Source organism: Nycticebus coucang, chromosome 9, assembly GCF_027406575.1.
Source record: "Nycticebus coucang isolate mNycCou1 chromosome 9, mNycCou1.pri, whole genome shotgun sequence".
Taxonomy (NCBI): Eukaryota; Metazoa; Chordata; class Mammalia; order Primates; family Lorisidae; genus Nycticebus; species Nycticebus coucang.
In genome coordinates, this window is record NC_069788.1 from 90,562,482 (window position 1) to 90,581,385 (window position 18,904).

An 18,904-nucleotide genomic window follows, 5' to 3' on the forward strand; every position below is an offset into this window, starting at 1 on the left:
GGGTGGCCTGCGCCTTGCTGCCCGGCACCTGGAGAGCCTGCAGCAAGTGGAGCGGGGACAGTCCGCGAGGATGGAGCACAAAAAGGGGTCTCCACACGCATCAGTCCTCACCACCTTCTCGGAGCCTCGGGAGAAACTTGGGGGAAGGGCAGGCAAGGGACAAGACCCCCTGGAACTGGGAATCCTCAACCTCCAGCGAATAAATAAATTATTAAGCGCCCAATACACAATAGCCTCGCTAGATGGAGACGAGGAATCACTGCAGCTGCGCTGCCGGCGGCGGCAGGGAGCGCGGGCGGGAGTGCAGCCCCGGGCGGGAGGCGGGCGAGGCTCTGGCTAGGCTCACGTCTGTTTTCTTCTTCGTGCTTTATTTATTTCGCCTCCGCCCGCGATTCTGCTGCCCGAGCCGGCTCTCCAGGCCAACGCCTCCCGCAGCTGCCTCTCGCGCGCCTGCAAGAGGGGTGCGGAGAGCTCGGTCACCCCCGCGCCCCAGGCGGCCCAGCGGCGCCACCGACAAGGGCGGGGAGCAGCCGCGGGCCGGGGAGGGCTCTCTCGCTGGCTCCAGGCGGCTCCGAAGAGACTTTCCCCGCCCTCCGCCTCCGCCTTGCCAGCCCGCCCCGACCCAGGGTGCGGGGTGCCGCCCCTCCCGCCCCACGCGCAGCTAGGCACATCCCGGAGCCGCCGCGCCCTGCGCCCGATGCGAGGGCGTCGCTCCGGGTCCCCAGCTCAGCCGCCCCGGAGGCCCAACCCGCGCGCAAACTTTTGCTCCAGTGCCTGGCGCTCCGCCCCGGCATGTGAAGCACCCGAGCGCCTGCACAGCCCCCAGGGTGAGGACCGAGGCCCCGCCTTGAGGGCGGGGGACTGGGGAGGCGGCTGGCTTTAAATGGGGGCTGTCCGGCGGCTCGAAAACAGAGCTGTCGTGGGGGGGGGAAACGCGAACCTCTCTTCCCCACGCCGGGGATCGGCTGGGGCCGCCGCCAGACAAGGTGGCGTGAGGCATTGGAAGGGTGCGGGCGGAGGTGGAGGCGTGGGGGGAGACCCTCGCCTGGGAGCCGAAGATCGGAGCTGGAGGGTGCAAATGGGGGTGCGCACGGAGGTGCATATATGTTGCAGTGTGCGCAATGAGGGCGGCAGGGCAGAGAAGGTGCACGCAGTGTGTGGTTTCTTGGTGCTGTGCCTGCGGGGTCAGCGAGTGTGCAGGCAGCAGTCGGTGGGTGTGCAGGGTGAGTGGTGCCCGCCGGGTTTGAAGTGTGCTCTTGGTAAGAGTGAGTTGTGCATGGCTGCTTCTGAAAAGTGCATGGGGCTCCGTAAGTGTGCCTGGCTGTTTCTGGAAGTGTGCGTGGGGCCAAAGTGTGCACGCAGTGTTCTGGGGGTGTACGCGGAACTAAGGTGTCTAAACGGGGCTCTGGAACTGTGTACCAGGATAAGGTGAATTCTAGGATGCATGGAAGGCCAGTGAGTTTGCAAGCTGGAGTGCAATTCCGGGCTTGGTTTAGGTGGGTGCCCCAGAGTGCGGGACGTGCCTGCCCGACCTGGGCTGGAAGGGGTGCTCATGTGCGGCCGCAATGCTGCCCTCCGCGTCTGTCTGACCCGAAGCTTGCTCTCTGACAGTTCGCCCTCGGACGGGCGCTGCGGGCCGAGATGCTCCTCCGGGACCTGGTGCTGCGCCGCGGCTGCTGCTGGCCCTCGCTGCTGCTGCACTGCGCTCTTCACCCGCTCTGGGGCTTCGTGCAGGTGAGACGCGCACCAGCTGTCCACTGGCTGCAGGGAGCCTGCCGGGTGAGGGGGAGCTGTCTCTTCACTCCTGACACGACACACTGCCTTCCTGCAGCAGCCCCACTGATTGGTCCTCAGGAGAGTTTAGGAGAAGAAATGATTCTTTTCCTAAAAGAAAAGATAAGAAACTCTGGTACTCTGGCCCTGAAAAGATGGGAAACTCCAAAGAGAGGCTTCAGTTGTGGTCCAAGGCCTGCAGGACAGGACCTTGGAATGGAAAGGGGCTCAGGGGATACCCTCTGATGATGGCATTCTATTGCAGAAATTCAGGAAAAGAAACAAATTTAAAAATAAAAATGATCCCAGGAATATACATTCATTATTTTCCGCTAGAACCAACGGCTAACTTCAAATTAGCTGTCTCCAATGGGTCTTCAACACAGGAGGGGGCCTGTTTCTTATAAGTAGTGGAGAGTGGGGAAGTGAAAAGATTATGCATGGTGACCACTCTTGGGGAGTGTAAAAAAGAACTGTCCCTCTGTCAGGACTGCCTGAATCCCTCACCCTGGGTCCCTAGACCCCACAGTAGAAGCCAAGCAGGCACCAATGAAAGTTACTTCTTAGGGTCAGAGAGAAGGTCAGATGGGACAGTCCCTAACCAGCACCTCCCAGGAGGTACCAGATCAGTAGTGCAGTGGAGAGAAAAAAGGTGGACTTTGGTGTCAGCTCTGGATTTTGAACCTCAGCTCTTTGCCCTTCACCAGCTGGGGGACTTTAGGCAGCCCACTTAACCTCCACGGGCATTGGTTTCTTCTCCCTAACTGCTATTGTAAGCACTTGATGAGATAAATGAAATAAAGATAACTTAGAACAGGACCATAATGAACACTTGCTCAGTAGCTGCTGCTGCCATTTTTGATAAGAGTAATAGTAATGCTGCTCTTCTGTCTAGCTTGCCAGGTATTGTGCTGGTCACTATGCAGTCTCTTTGACATTTTTCCCTGTTTGGGGGCATTGAAGGACTCACCCTTGGGTATTTGCAGCTTCACAGTCTCCTGGTGGCACTTTGGGGATTGGGGACTGCTCAGATGGCTGCTCTGAGTAGGGGTGACAGACCAAAGAAGGGATGGAGCAAGACTCTTTGCCAGTCTGCCCCAAGTGGTGGTGCCCTGCTGGGATCCTGCTCAGTCAGTCCTGCTTGGATGGTGGTCTAGGTGACCACCCATTGAGAGCCAGGGGCTCCCCTGCTGGTCAGCATGTCTCCACCCCCAAGTGCCAGACCCCATCTTCAGCTTTCTTCACTGGCTTGCCTCTGTCTCACTCACAATTGTTTTCCTTTTGGAATTGACAGCTTTGTTTAATGTGTGAAACAGCAGTTATTAAACTCAGCTGTGCTTCCTCAGGAACCAGGATTTTGTCACTTCTAAACACTTGGGTGGTTTGGGACCAGCTTCCCTTATTCAACTTTGAACTGAATCTCAAATATTAAGTTCATTTAGTTTTTATATTCATTTGTTTACAATTTTCTTTCTTCTATAAGACCTCTTCAGCTAAGATGGAAAGGAACATGATGAGATTGTCAGTCTCCAAGACTAAAATTCTACTGTGTGAACTGGCTGGATCTTAAACAGAAGAACCACTGTCACTCCGCACTCTGCTGTAACGGCAGCTCAGTTTTTTAACATTGTCTTTCAGCTGGGCAGTACACAAGCACTTTTGTGTGTGTGTCTCAGATGCTCTTATTCAATACAAATCAATTTTCATGAAAATAAATCAGAAAAGGAATCCTCCAGACAAATTAGAATGAGTAAAATCTTGGCTTGAGTCTCTGTAAAAATTAACTTACAAATGATAGGAACAGAGAAACCAAGGGAAAAGAGGTTTTGGAATGAATGGATCTAGCGTTTAAACAGAGACCTAAATCCAGGGGAATGCAGGAGAGAAGAGAAAAAATGGGAGTGCACAAAGCCTGTGTTTAAGTGGAGAGAATAAAATCTGTCACATCATTGGAGTTTCTCAGATATTGAGACAGACTCAGAGCTATCTATCCTTTTACGAGCATTTTGCCAGAAGAAAATCCCCCAGAGTGTTAACCATTTGGAAGAATGGGGCCAACCAAACTCATAGGATTAATGGGTTATTAATGAGGGAAGAGATGTGGGGTCCCCCAAAGCACCAGATTCCTACCTTGAAATCAGCCCTAAGCTCTGGCTGCTTCTAGATGATTAGAAACTTAATCATTAAAGTCATATGACATTTAAATTGCCAGAAAGGTTGGTGGGAGCATTCCTTAACCTTTCCTCTTTTTGCTTTAATGTGTCTGGAATTGAGATTTTGAGCTTTAGTAATTTAGGGTTCTTCTAAGTTCACTTCCAGATGATTCCATTTTTTTTTTTTTTCCAAGGGAAGAGGATGACAGGCTGGAAAATTTATTTGGTGTGACAGGAGTGTGTCTCATCAAGTTACTGTGGTTCTGGCCTGTCTCCATAAAAGATGCCAGAAGCCATCAGCTTTGTGGTCTCCTTCCTAAAGTACTTGTCAAGGAGACAGGTTTTATTGGTCTCTGTGCTAACGAGGAGCTACTCCGGACCCAAGTGATGCTGAACCCTTTCTATAGCCAGTCACTGCAGCCTGAATTTTTTTAGTTAGTAGCATTTATTAGACACCTACTATATGCCAGACCTCGTATTAAGTGTGAGGGGCTTCACAGTCCCTGCCCTCATGGCATTGATAGTTTGTCACCATAGCACCAACTGAACAAGTAATTCTAGACAAGAGAGCTCAACAGGAGCAAATGGCTTAGACCTAGTGCAAGAGTCAGAGAAATCTCCCTGATGAAGTACTTCAGCTGAGACTTAAGGATGGGGTATCGGGATACAAGGGAGGGACAGCTCAAGCAGAGAATGGGACATTGGAAGAAATAAGGGAAGGAAGCCCCAGGCAAAGGCCACTGTTGTAAGCTACTAACAGTGTCTTGCCGTTTGGACTTGATCCTTAAGGCTACTGACATTGCCCAAGGTTTTAAGTAAGAGATGACATAATGTCCTAATGGCAGTTTAGAAATCTCAGTTCAGCTTCAACAAGGGGGATGGATTCAAGGAGGTGGCCAGGGAGCTGGTAAAGAGGTTAGCGAGGGCAGCGTTGCCAGATTTAGCAAATAAGAATAAAAGATGTTCAGTTAATTTTGAACTTCAGATGAAATGCAAATGGTATTTTAGCATGAGTATATGCCATACAATATTGGGGATATTCTGCTAAAAAACTATTGTCTACCTGAAATTCAAATTTAAAAGAGTATCTTCTATTTTATCTGTCACTTTTAGGGCAGGGGCGAGTGCTTCCCTGAAGAGATAAGATAGTGGCCTGGTTTAGGTGGCAGCAGAGGGAATGGAGAGAAGTGAGATGAATTCAAGTACTATTTAGGAGGCAACATCCACCAGACCCCAAGGCTGCATTGATTGGCCAGGTGTGGGATGGTGGTTGAGAATGGGGTACCGATGCTGAGAACAGGCAGCCATGGAGCACTGTGTCCCCCAGACCTCAGCAACTGGTACCAAATCCAGGTGACTACAGGACCTACCTGTGCCTCTGCCCAGACTCCAGCATTTACATAATTCTGGCCCCAGGAGAACACTGCTGAACTGGGCCAGGAAAGCTGAACAGAGGCAGGAAGGCATTGCTTGCAAAATTAGAATAAGAAGTGGTCCCAGTAGGGAGGGATACCAGCTTTTGTCTGTGGGCTTTAGGAAGTGATGGACCTCTCTGGCCTTTCTTATTCAAGTCCAGCAAAGAGCAGGTGATGTCAGGGGCAAGTTCCCTCTACTTGTAGACCGCCCCAATTTAGAAACCAACCACGCTGAGTGCTGAGACAAACTTTCAACACTTGAGGTTTCTTCCATATTGGTCTAAAACACAACACTGCCAATCAGCAGAATCCCAAAGTGGAAGCAGAGTTGGGAGACAGGACAGATCCCATGTTTCTCCACTGACAGGCAGACCTACCCCCAACATGCCAGTTCATTGAGCACCAACTGAATGCCGGCCCGGTGCCACTTTGGTACAATGCTTAGGTTCTCTGAACCTGCTACCCCTCCTATGTTAAATGTGGATAATAACCCCGACCTCTCATGTTCCCATGGCTCAAGAAGTCACTTCTTTTTAGGATTAGTAAAGCACAGACTCCTCTATCTGACAACTATTGACACCGACAACTTAGTGCGGAGAGACGGGCATTACAAAACAGTGGGGAAATGCCCCCATGGAAGTCTCTGCGAGGTGAAAGCAGCCCTGGGCGGGTGGGTCTCATTCCAGGGTGGGGGATGTTTAGGATGGTTTTGACCAGGAAGGCTGTTTGAGAGATGGGCTTGAAGGAGGAAAAGAAATGGGCAAGTAGATAAAGGATCCAAAGAATCCCTGTCACTCAAGGGAGGCTCAGCTGCTTCTGGGTTGTGTTGAATCAGGCTATCAGGAGACTCCAGTGGAGACCCCAAGGGGTACCCACCCCTCAGGAAGAAGGACAACCAGACCAGACTTGATCCTTCCTGGAGAACAGTTGGTTAAGGAGTTGTGCTGCTTCCATTTCAGCGGGGCCTTTATGTGAGACACCGGGAACCACAGATTTTTGAAACGCAGTGCGCTCCTTCACTTCCTCCTTCAGCCTTGAAACCTGGCCCCGATTTTTCTGCCCATCACTTCATCACATTAAATACTCTTATACATCTGCGCCTTTATATCCTTGTACAAAAATAGGTCATTGTGTCAGGCTGGGTTAAACAAACGTGCTCCTCTTGAACTCTCTGGCATAAATTGCACCTTGGAGAGTGGGAAAGTAATTGCTCTGGCGATGCTATTGCTTGAAGTTCACACACTTGGTACTGTGCAGTGGGGAAGCGGCCCCAGAGGCTAGCTGTTGAGAAAATGGAACTTTCCAGCAACCCCAGGGTCTTAGAAGGTTGAAATCCAGAGAGGAGACAGGCTCAATGGTGGCAGACCTGACAAATGCTCTGGTGGAGAAGTGGTGGATTTACCATGGACTTGTAAGCCGTTGATCATCTCCGTAAAATAATTGAGAAAAAGCTTACCAGCCGAGGTTATGCTCTTCCCAGGGAGAGACAATTTCCTTCCAGGGCTTGAAACACAGTCGATAGTCCTTTAAAATCACAAAAAGGTGGTAAAGAAGAAGCTCTTGGCCTCATAGATATTAAGTTAAGGCCATAAGTCAGTCTGCTTTCTGTGGCCACCCTGGTGGACATTACCCACATCACATCTGCTGAGTGTGAAGGGAGCATCCAGCCCTGCGGTCTCTCTCTGCCATGCAGCAAAGGGACTGGCCTGGCCTCCCAAGGTGGGCCACACTTGGTTGGGTACAGGGAAATTGGGGTTCTGGGTCTCTGCTCAAGCAGAGGTGACAGAGAAATTAACAGTGGCCATTGTTGAGATGGAGGATGGCCGGCAACTCCTTCTTTCATGTCTTTAAATCCAGCTTGTCCCTGGGACAGGCACAAAACGCTAGACTTGTGGATTTACAGCAGTCTGTGTAAGGAGGAACATTGGCGATCACCTAATCCATCCAGCAGCTTAAGCAAAATACCCAGGCCCAGCTCTTCCACCTGCAAAATCCTGATGTAACCAGTGTGGGTAAGACTCAGGCATGAGTGTTTCTTATTAAAGCTGTCTGGGAGATTCTGAGGTGCAGCCAGGGCTGGGAAGTGCTGGTCAAGCACAGCTCACTCTTTATGCTCTTCCTGGGTTATAGACAAGGAAACTGAGGTTGCTGGAGCCAGGTTCTATGTTCATTCATTTACCAAACAGTTTTCAAATGCTAAGCATTCCCTTATGGGCTAGTCTATGATAGTGTGAGAAGGAGAGATTAAAAACACCTGCCGTGCCCTCTGAGCGCTCACAGTCCCATGATGAAGACAGGTACGAACGAGGTAATCACTCAAATATAGATTTTCATGCTCAGAGAGTAGAACCTGGTGTCAGGAGAGCCTATAAAAAGGGACCTTCCCTGGTTAAGGAGGTCAGAGACACTTCTCAGACGTGAGAGCCAAGCTGAATAATGGGCACAGCAGGAGAAGGGATGGGAGAACCTTCCAGCCACTGGAGCAGCACATGCTGGCCAGGTCCAGGAGCTGAAAGCAGGGCATGCAGGCGGAGGGAAGGTGAGAGCAAGGGGTGAGACAGGGCCCTGTGCAGGCCCTTGTGGGCCATGCGGTTGTTCGGATTGGAGATGGTTTCCCACAAGGCCACTTGGATACTCCACGGAGAGCACCAGGCAAGTTGCTCCGTGCCCCTTGGTCACACAGGACGTAGGAGCAGCATCCTTGCTGGGTAAGATTCCTCCTCAAGATAGGGAGGCCTTGCTCCAGAGTGGACACAGGAGCTGTGGCTGGAGGGAAGGCCAGAGCTTCAGAGCTTGACCTTGCACTGTAGCAAGGGAGGTGGAAGAAGCAGTTGGGCTTCGGTTATTGAGGAGGTAAAATTGTAGCATCCTGTCACTATCTAGGTGAGAGGCCCTTGGGCAGCCACTTCTGACTGGGCCTCAGTTTTCTCATTTATACAAGTGGAGCAATTCTTGAGTTAACCTTCAAGTTCATATCTTTCTTTCCTTAATATCCAAGTTACTTGCCCAAGGTCCCGCAGCTGATCCCTGGTGGTGTTAGGATAAATCCTTAATCTCCAAATCTGCCAGACCACTCTCCCATAGCATCATCCCCTTTGGACCCACCCAACTTCTATGTGCTGCCCCCCTTGGTCTCTGAGAAGAATCCCAAGCTCCATCCTGGTGGGGGGGGGGCTGGTGGCCCAAGCCCAGTTCTCCTTCCGTCACCTCATTATCTTCTACCTCTCTTGGGTGTGTGCCCATGTCTGCAGGTGACGCACGGGGAGCCCCAGAAGTCCTGCTCCAAGGTGACCGACAGCTGCCGACACGTCTGCCAGTGCCGGCCTCCACCCCCACTGCCCCCACCACCACCACCCCCGCCACCTCCCAGGCTGCTCTCCGCCCCAGGTAGGTAACGGCTCACTCCATTTTGGGTTCTTCTCTGTGTTTTCCTGGGCCCACAAAGAGCTGGTAAGCGTGGCCGAGGGCAGCTCTGCTTCCTTTGTAATTTTCCACTGGCTGAGCAGGAGGGAAGCCAAGGCCCAACTTTTCCCTGCAGTCTGCAAAACGCCTTTCCCACAGAACACTCCTGCAAGATGGAGAAGGATGTTTCTCCATCAGTTAATCAGATAAAAGTCAATCTCCATTTGATGAGTGACTCGGCCTGGATTGTTCTGAAGACCAGGTCTTTAAAGGGGGCAGCCGCTGGGGACTGGTCCTAGGTACCTTCCCCACCCTCCCATATGGATTGAATGTTTCGGTTTTAATTCACGTTTAAGGAAGCAATTCAAATAGAACCAAAATCAAGGCTCTGAGAGCAAAGTTACATGGATGCCTTTTGGCCATTTGCACCCAAGTCTGCTAAATCCTCTCTTTGACTTGTTTGCCTTGGACGATTTCATCTTTGAACAATTTGACTGCCTGCTCATTCAAACAAAGGAGTGTTTCTTTAGCCAGAAATGGCCTTGGCCCTGACTTCTACATGGTAAAGTTCCCTGCTTACAATTGTTAGTTGATAAGGTCTCTACAAAGGAGATTCTCTGTTTTAGATGGATCCTTCAAGTTTTAGCCTTTAGAATGCCTGGGATTCTGTCTGGATCTACCTCATTAAACATATCTCCATTGAATAATTTGGGATATATATATTAAATAACCTTGATGCAAGGCTTGTTCTCTGGTAAGCTGTGTTTCCAGCCTCTTGGTATCCGGTCAGTGATGCAAAGTTTTAGGGGATCTTTGCAGTTTGTGTGAATTTCACTGTTTCGTCTGCAAATCCCCTAACTTTCCCCATCCTTACCTGATATCCTATGGCCCAGGGCTTCTTCAAGGGTAGCCCTCACACTACTTTCTTTGGCATCCCCTGAAGCATTTGTGTTGAAGTACACTTTCACAGGCCCAGTTCTAACACACTGAGCCAGATTCTTTGGGGTAGGGCTTAGCAATTGTCACCCTAACTAGTTCTGAGGTGATTCAAATGCAAGGAAGAGGTGAGACTCTGACAGGCCTTCTGCGCCAGGTTACTACCTGACCCTTCCGTTCCAGGATGCTTGCTGGCCTCCTCTCTCCTGACGGGTCCCTGGGCCTGTTCAATGGGGCCTGGTCTCAGGTTCCTGCTCCTAGAAATCACTCCCTTCCCTTCCTTTAGAATCCCTCTTTCTCCCCCTTCTTGGTCTCCAGGCTGTGCTTTCTCTAGGTATGTCTGTATCTAGTGGACCTACACCCCCCGGCCCCCAGCTCAGGGTCTTCAGTTCATCTTGTGTTCACTGAGCATCTGTGTCAGACAGAAGTGAAGGACAGTTCCGGTCTTCTGGAGTCTCTCAACCTCACAGGAAAGGCCATCCTGTCAGCAACTCACAAAGGGCGTCCTGAGAGAATGCAGAAATTGTTTGCCAGGTACCCTGGAGATTCTTGAGTAGCTAGACAAAACTACAGCTTCAGTAAATAGTAGCACTAACCTGGGTCTTTAAGAATGAATGGAAGTGTTCCAGGTTGATAAGGGGGTTGCAGGAAAAAGGCATCCGGGCAAAAGAAGCCCCGCAGATAGAGGCTTAGGGGTAGGACTCTGTGACACTCTATGAAATTCATCTTCAGAGTCACAAGGCTTTCAGTGGGTTGAAAGTGGTGGTCAAGGCCGGATGTGTTGGGTGTACCTGTTGTCTCAGCCACTCGAGAGGCTGAGGCCAGGGAATCACTTGAACTCAGGAGTTTGAGACTGCATTGAGCTATGGTTGTGCCACCACACTCCAGCCTGGGTGACAGACTCTGTGTCTAAAAAAAAATAAATAAATAAAAATAAAAGGGTAACCAAGAAGGGCAGACCTTGAAGGGCTTTGTATGCCTGGCTGAACAGATCATATTTCATCCTATGGGACATTGTTTGCCAAACAATGATCTATAGTCACCATATCCAAGTACCACCTCTTATATGCCTTATTTTTTTTCTTTAAATAGATTATTTTTTGTGTTTCTAGAAATTAATTTCCAAAGACAGCTCTAACTACTGTAAATGAGAAACCAGTATCGTTTGCATAAATAGAAAGTGACCATGTAAATAAATGCATTAAAAATAAATTCTTGCCTGCTGAAGAAAGTTCTGAGCTTGAAGCCTTTTCTCCTTTTGTTAAAAAGGCAGAGAACCAAGTTGTAGAGTGGTGTCAAAGCCATAGGATGACCATGCTGAGACTTTCTTTATAAAGTAATCAGAAGGTTCAGAAGAGAATCAAAAAGGCCTTACGTTTCTTGTTATAATATTCAGTGTGTTTGAGTGCTACGTCCATGTACCATCTAAAATCAGCTCACTTACCTTTAGGGACATGGGCCCCAGGCTTTAGGAAACTCTGCTGTGGCAGTGATGAGCCTGTGAAGGTGTGAAGCAGGGAAGTGATGTGATCCTGCATCATCTGCTTCAGAAAGATCAACTTTTTTGACCATGTGGAAGGTGGATTGGGGTTGAGATGCCAGACTGGAGCCCAGTGGGGAGCTCTTGAGATCATTCAGACCTCAGACCATCCAGGAGTCCCAAAGCCAGGCTGGGACTATGTGGGTTGAGGGGATCAAGTCTTCATGTTGAGCTTAAGGTTTGTGGATGCTTCTTGGTGAAAGAAGGGTAGGCATGACTTGATACTATGACAGGACATTTTCATTTGCAAATAGCAGAAATGAATCTTGAAGTGGCTTGAGCATTACAAAATACAGGGGAGATGTCAGCTTATTGGGTCATATTGCAGGATATCGCAGATCTGCTGGATCCACTGTCTCAAATGATGACGGGACCAGATTTCTGTCTGCCTCTGCCTATCTCTCTATCTTTCTCTGTCTCTTTCTCTTTTGACTTCTCCCGGCTTGACTTTCTCTTAGGCTGGCTCAGCCCTGTAGCTACAAGCTCTAGAAGTCTATTAATGTTATTATCAGTAATCCCCCTACACAGAGAGCTTTTCTTTCCCAATAATCCAACAAAATTCCTGGTGCTGACTTTCATTGGTCACCTTGGGTCACATGTTCATCCTTGGACCAATTATGGCGGCCTACAGGGATAGAATATGCTCACTGGTCAGCACTGGTCAGGCCTGGGCCATGTGATGACCCCAGGAGTTAATGTGTATGGATAGAGGGTAAGGGAATGGTGGTTTCCCAAAGGAAAATCAGGGCAGAGGGTCTGCAGCCCAAAGATGAGGATGTGAACACTGGGTAGGGAAGACAGGGGCACAGCCATGTGCCTTGGAGCGTTCGGTAGAGAATGTATTTCATATGTCCCTTGGTCCTCCTGGAGCTCAGCCAGAGCCCTGCACATGCATGAGTCATGCCCAATAAATGCCAGAGCTATGGCCACATCCACCATTTCTACTTATTATCAAATACAAAAGCTTGTTGAAAGAATTGGCTTCTCCCAGAGGACACAGGGTTTAGTGCTGTGAAGCCTCTGTCATTGCTCTATAGGTGTGCTCTGAGCTTCAGGTGTGGGCACTGTGCCAGGACTGGGAAGGCAGCCCTCATGGAGTTCATGGCCCAGTGGACTTTCTTCTCCTGCCATCTTTCTAGGTATACTGGCTCCAGGCACATGTTAGCCCTTGCTCCATTTATTCATCTGGCATGTCTTTACCTCTCCCATTCACAAGATCCTCTGCTTCCCCCGGTAAACATTTGCCAACCACCTGCTCTGTATCCTGCCCTGTGTTGGACACACTGAGGGATATAGAGGCAGATGGAGGCCAATTCCATGAGCCTGGATTGGCATGCTAACCTTGTACTTTCTCTTTATGATTTTAAGAGGGCTGGTTGACTCCAGCCTCGGTTTCTTTCTCTATAGAATAGGTTCATGGACCACAGCTTCCCCATGGCATTGACTTGAGGATTCCCATAAGTGAGAAGTCGTTTGAAAACTGGACAGGTGTCCATAACTGCTAATCATTGGCCCATACCATCCTAATGAAGAGCAACCTGAGTGCTGCCAGGGAGGGGATATTTTATTTCAAAGCGTCAGGGAGGGAGGATCTCGGAAGGCCTGAGGGAATTCCCAGGTAGACTCAGGATGGGCAGGAGTGGAGGGAGGGTGGACAGGCTGTGGAGAACACAGAGTGACCAAAGCAGAGGCCAGAATTAGGAGCCCAAGGATCAGGCAGGAGACTCCTTGCTGAAGTGACATTTATCTGCATGAGTGTGGGCTTCTGTGGGTATGTCTGGGATAGAGCAAGAGAGAGGGGGGAAAAAACCTTCTATACGTGCAGACCTGTAAAGCCTCCTCTGGAAGTAATGGCCAGAAACATTTGCAGGAAGTGTTGCTGTCCTTCATGTGGGGAGGTAGACCTAACTCCTCATCTAGACAGCACCTACTGCTACCTCGCTGCTCAGGGTGCCCAACTTGTCCCGGTTTGCCCAGGCCTCTCCTGGTTTTAGTCCTGAAAGTCTTGTGTTCCAGGAAAACCTCAGTCCTGCACAAACGGGGACAGTTGTTAACCCTACCACCCTCCCTCTGGCAAAGGCAACAGAAGCTTTTAATTTTTTTTTGTTATGTTTATTTGAGGGGTATTTGTTTTGTTCTCTTTTGCTGTGGAACTTTCAAGCACCAGCCCTCCCAGCAGTCGGGTCCTGAGTGCTGCCTGCACTGGGAAGGGGCATGGAACGGAGTCTAGTGAACTGGAAGGTTTCAAATAGCATCTTCACTTTCTGCCCTTGGGTTTCAAGCTCTGCCCACAGCCCTCCCTCTTAAGTCAAAGTGGCACCTGGCCAGGGCAGCTACACTCTGTTGTGGGCCTCAGGGAGGCACTCTACTAGTGGTTCTCAAACTTAAGTGAGGCTGCATTCCCATAGTGCCTGTTCTCTTATGAGAACCCCCTGGAGGACTTGCTTAAACACAGATCGTTGGACATTCCCAGCAGGTCTGGGGCAGGACCTGGAACCTGTGTTTTCTCATACATTCTTAGGTCATGCCATTGCTGCTAGTTATGGGTGCACTTTGAGGACCTGTGCCCCAGACGATGACAGGGGCCCTTTCACTCCCAGGTCTGTGACCTTGAGCCTGGCATATTCCTCTCAGAGCCTCAGTTTTCTCATATGATTCCTACCTGGGGAGGAATTACTGTGAAGACTAGAAATTACTAGGTGGTCTTGGACAAAAACTGAGTCCAAGGGTGGCATTACAGTGCAGTGGCCCAGAGTCTGGACTCCAACCCTTGTTCATTAGCTAAATGGTTTGGGCAAGGAATCCTTAACTGCTCGGAGACTTGATTTCCAAATCTGTAAAATGGGTCTAATACCGCCGCATGTGGGTGGTTATGAAGATTCAGTGTCATAAAGCTAATGCAGCACAGAGCCTGGAATACTGAATAAATGGCAGCTAACAAGTAATGCTTGATAACTGGTAATGATAATAGGTCACTAACCTTCAGATTGGGAGTTGCTTAAATGTGTGGTTCAAGTATTTCTGCTGAGGAAGAGGCATCAGATCAGAAACTCAGGATGAAATGGACTCTTGAAGACTCTGCTAGGTCTTCCATAGAGAAGAAAACGTTTTCGGAGCGTTCCACCTGTGTCCCATTGGGGGCAGCTCTTACCAGGCATGTGATCCTCAGAGTCAACTGGAGTCCCTTCAGGCAAAGGTATTTCTGGAAGGCGTGGGTGGGGATGAACCTTGGAAAGTCATGCTTAAGGCCTGACCAAAAAGCCTTCATCAGCCGAGGAGCTCAGGATCTGGGCTTGCTTTGTAAATATCAGCAACAGCCCTCGCATCTCTGCCTGTGACTCAGAGGGCTGAGGCCACGGAAGATGTGTACCAGCCCTCAAGGAAAAGCACACACACACACTCTCTGTGAGACCTGCTTCCAAGGCTGATGGGGCCAGAAATAGCTGTGGCAGAACAGAGGCGTGAGCCTGCATTCCCATAGTGCCTGTCTTAAAGGAGTTTGAAATACTGATATAGATTTTATTTTTGCATTTATTTTATTCTTGGAAAAATCGGAACAGAGGTTAAGTGGCTCTTGAAAGATCACACAACAGTTATAGAGCTAGAAATGTGCTCTCCTGGTTCTGCTCCTATGTGCCAAAGGTGGAGTTTTAACAGAGAAGGAAGCTAACAGGACAGTGGAAGTTCTAGGATGCACTCCCACAAGACGCTAGAAAGAAACTCCCCCTGGCCTCTGCTTTGGTCACTCTGTATTCTCCATGGCCTGTCCACCCTCCCTCCACTCCTGCCCATCCAAGGTCTTTACTACCCCAGGAAGCTAACAGGACAGTGGAAGTTCTAGGATACATTTTCTTTACTCCCCCAGGACGCTAGCTCCTGGTACTAAGGTAGAAGCTCTGCTTTCCTCATCTTATTTAATCCCCAAACACTCCTATGTAATAGGCGGAATTATTGCCAATATCTATAAGGGGCTCAGAGAGGGTGAGTTACTTGTTCCAGGCTGCCCAGCTGGTGAGGAGGGGAGGTTGGTCAAGGCTGTCTGATCATTCCCTGCTGATTCCTACTCTCCTCTTCCATCTCCGAGCATCAGCTTCAGAGACCCCCATTTCTTTCCTTGGATGGATTTTGCTCCTTGGAAGTTTTGCTCCATGTTCTTCTGTCTACCAGGAGCTCCCTTGAAGCAGTTAAAGAACCCCACCAATAGGGAAGGAGGAGTCAGAGATGGTTTGCTTTTATTCAAAAGCAAGTTCATGGCCCCTACTCCTCCACTGGTTTGGGCTTAATGCCTGCAAATCTCAGCTCAGATTTCCTTTCCTTCTTCAGGACTTACCCCAACTGTTTATAATGTTGCCCTTATCTAATTATCTAATTCCAGGATGTGTTTCATCACCTCCCAAAGAAGCCCCATACCTTCCAACCCCTGGCAGCTGCTAATTTGCTTCCGTGTCTCTGGACTTGCCTCTTCTGCATATTTCATATAAAGTGGGTAATCATAGGCAGATGAATTTACAATCTGAGCCTCGGTTTCCTCTTCTCCTAATGGGGGTGAAGCACCTTCCTCAGTGTTGTGAGAGGGTGTGTGGAGGGTCCCCACTGCCTACCATGGTGCTACTGCTGGGAGAGTGTGGCCCCATACAGAAGGGGACCTGGCAGAGTAGGAGACATAATCCTGGCTAAAAGGTCCCACCTGTTGTTGCCCTGGGCTCGAGGCTGGTTCTGGCCTCCCCCATAACTCTGGCCTTGGGACATGGTTGTCCCGTGAATCCAGTGTCGGCTGTGATCCAGGCATAGTGAGAGTTATTGCTCATCTTGGTATGAGTTTGCTGAGGGGTCAGCCAAGCCTTTGCTCCCACACAGGGCCCCCAGCCTGGTTCCTGAGCCCTGGGACCCAGCATTCAGGGCATTCTCTTGCTTCCCATTCCTTTCCCAGCTTCACCTGTTTTCAGCAGCAGGGGTCTGCAGGGAGACTGCTCCAGTTAGAATTCTGTGACCTCGGGCAAGTCACCTGATTTGGCTAACTTCAACATCCTAATTTGTAAGATGAGAACAAGCCCACCCTTACTTTGCAGGGTTGTTGTCCAGATCAAGTGAGACAGATATACAAACCAGTTAACCTAGGGCTTGGCATGGGTCAGTTATTAATAAATGTTAGTTAGCTGTTGTGACGTTTGCTGTTTCTGACCAATGTTACCTCCTTAGTGTGCCCACGTCCTTTAGGGATCTTCTCTCTCTTTGTCACAAGCACAACCTTCTCCACTTGGAGGATCTTGTCAATTATCGCAGAAGTTGGCTGTGTCAACATGAGAATGGTTCAAGCCTTGTAGGCCACTCTGCCCGTCAGGGCTGCAGGATTCAGTGCCCTGTCATTTGTTCACTCAACCTACATGCTGTGTCCTAGGCACTATGCAGAAATGACAGTAAAGAAGATGTCGCCATCCTTAATCAGTTTGTGTCTTATTTTCCGTCTGTATTTCTTCTTCTTGGGCCCTAGAGCATGACTTAGCCATTTGTACTAAGGGTAGGAAATCCAGTCACTCATTTTGGTTTTGCTGCCAATGGAAAAAAATTAAAGTGGGATGTTTACAAGGTTCCCTGCTGAATGTAGGGATGCAGGTGGACTATCTCCACCACCACCACTTGTTCAGCAAATATTTATAGAGTGCTGAGTGTGCCACTTGTTGGTCTTTAGACTTGAGGAGAGTTTGCAACTTGTTCACCCAATGTTTGTTGAACTGTGTGCCATGCCCCATGTGAGGCTCCTCCTGGCTTTGAGGCCCCAAGCCCTGGCCAGAGGTTAGAATCACTGCTTTGTCCACAGCAAACTCACTTGGTCAGGAGCCATTGCGGTTGGGTGGGAGAGATGCTAGCCTTGATATGAACTGGGAGCTCTTTGGGTGTCACCTAATGCTGGCACCTAGGAGGCCAGAGCCTGGTTACTTACCATCCAATTATCCCTCTGCCACACACCTGACCTTGAGAAAACTCAGACTCAGAAGAGTCAAATGATTTTCTCAAGGTCACTAGTCAGGGAAATATCTGGGACCCAGACCCAGGTCTTTTGAATCTGGATCTTGATCCCTTGCCCTCTGCTATTACCCAAACACAACAGACACCAGAACCATGACTCTGGCAAAGGTGCTTTGGGGACATGATTCACTTCATTTAGCCAAGGGGACATTTTGCTACTTTGGTATCAAGCATAGATGAGTGATCATTTCTTGGTCTTTTAGCTAAGATCAAGTGAAAAATATATGAATATCTTCCGAAAAAAATCCAAAGCGACTGTGGCTTGTGTAAGTAGCCTGGTTTCTTCTTTACACACTCTGTGGAAATGTGGAGGAAAATGTGTGACCCCAGGTACAAAGGACTTTTAGTTTCTCCTTTTCTTAGCAGTTTTATTGTGGGTTCTATTTTAGGTCACTGCTCTCCTTTTATATACTGTAAATTAAAGTGAAATTTAAAAGCCACCAATTAAGATAAACTAGGAAGGGTAATTTCTTTGGAAGAAAACTTCCAGCTGGTTTTGGAGGAGCTATGGAGATGCAGCCTGTGAGTCCTGGGAGCTGGGTGTGCTAGGATTAGACGTCTTGAGTGTTGACTTGGTTTCCCCAAAATGATTGATCATTGAAAGAGAAAAAATGTCCAAAGGGATGTAATTTGAAACCAGAATACATTCACTTGCACCCTTATTCCCACAATATCAACTCCGCTGGGTAAACCCTGCACTTTGTTTCACTACATTAGGGCAACTTGGAATCCAGGTGCCACGCTATAGCTCTGCAGCCTTGGAAAAGAGCCTTCCTCTGTGTAGCCTTCCTCCTGTTAAGAGGATCAAATGAATTAATATGTTATAGTGCTTAGAACAGTGCCCAGCACCAGGTGGCCACCCTAGCAGGGTTAGCTGTTTCATATTATTACAGAATTCATGATGATGCCCCACCTGTGTCCAGAACAAAGCAACCAGTCTGACCTATTAAGTATCTGCTCTGATCTCTGAGGACAGGGAGTGTTTGTGCATCTGTGTCCCCGGAGACAGCACAGAGCTGGACACATGGAAAATGCATGCTTAGTGCTTGCAAAAGTGACTGTGCGCACGACTAGATGATGAAGATGTAAGATAAACTCTCCAGGAGAAAGAGCGTAGAGAGGGGCCTGCCATTTGCCTGGCAGCATTTGGGACTTTGCCTTGGTTTTGGTTTCTCTAGGAGTAGACCCTGAGACAAAGATTCAGGTACTAGTGGTTATTTGAGAGGTGATCCCAAAAAACAGCAATAGGGTAGTAGATGGTGCAATGGAGAAAGAACAGCAGCTGGTAAAGGATGTGACGTCAGGCCACTTACCCCGGTGGACCACTGGAGCCCAGTCTGCCAGGGAGCTCTAGGAGATGGTGGAGAACATACACCCAGGAGCTGGCGCATTTATGCACCACCTTCCACCAGTCAGACGTGAGAACTGGCTGGGGAGTGTCACTTTCTAGGGCAGAGATATAGTGCCAGAGGCTGAAAGCTGAGCCAGTGTGCCCCTGGAAGGATGCTACCAGCACCTGCTATAGACTGTCACCTTCTTCTGCCATGCCTGCCATGGTGACCTCGTCCCTAGTGGCACCTGGATGGCTCTATACAGCTAGGCATTTGCACCTGTTTTTACCACTCAAGAAAGTACATCAGTGTTTAAGCGGGTGTTCT

The 18,904-nt window shown here is 49.3% G+C and overlaps 1 protein-coding gene across 3 annotated transcripts in view; it reads left to right on the top strand.

Annotated features, from left to right (window-relative positions):
• Positions 1-216: 216 nt before the first annotated feature.
• The window catches only part of PRIMA1 (proline rich membrane anchor 1), a 58,162-nt gene continuing 39,474 nt past the window's right edge, over positions 217-18,904 (top strand). The window contains exons 1-3 of one of the 3 annotated variants that reach the window (XM_053601790.1): positions 217-827; positions 1,612-1,734; positions 8,593-8,728. In XM_053601790.1, coding sequence (XP_053457765.1) covers positions 1,642-1,734; positions 8,593-8,728 — 229 coding nt within the window. In that variant the 5' untranslated portion in view covers positions 217-827; positions 1,612-1,641. Of the gene's footprint in view, positions 828-928; positions 987-1,037; positions 1,224-1,611; positions 1,735-8,592; positions 8,729-18,904 lie in introns of those variants that run through there. The other 2 variants (XM_053601789.1, XM_053601788.1) reach the window with 2 other exon arrangements.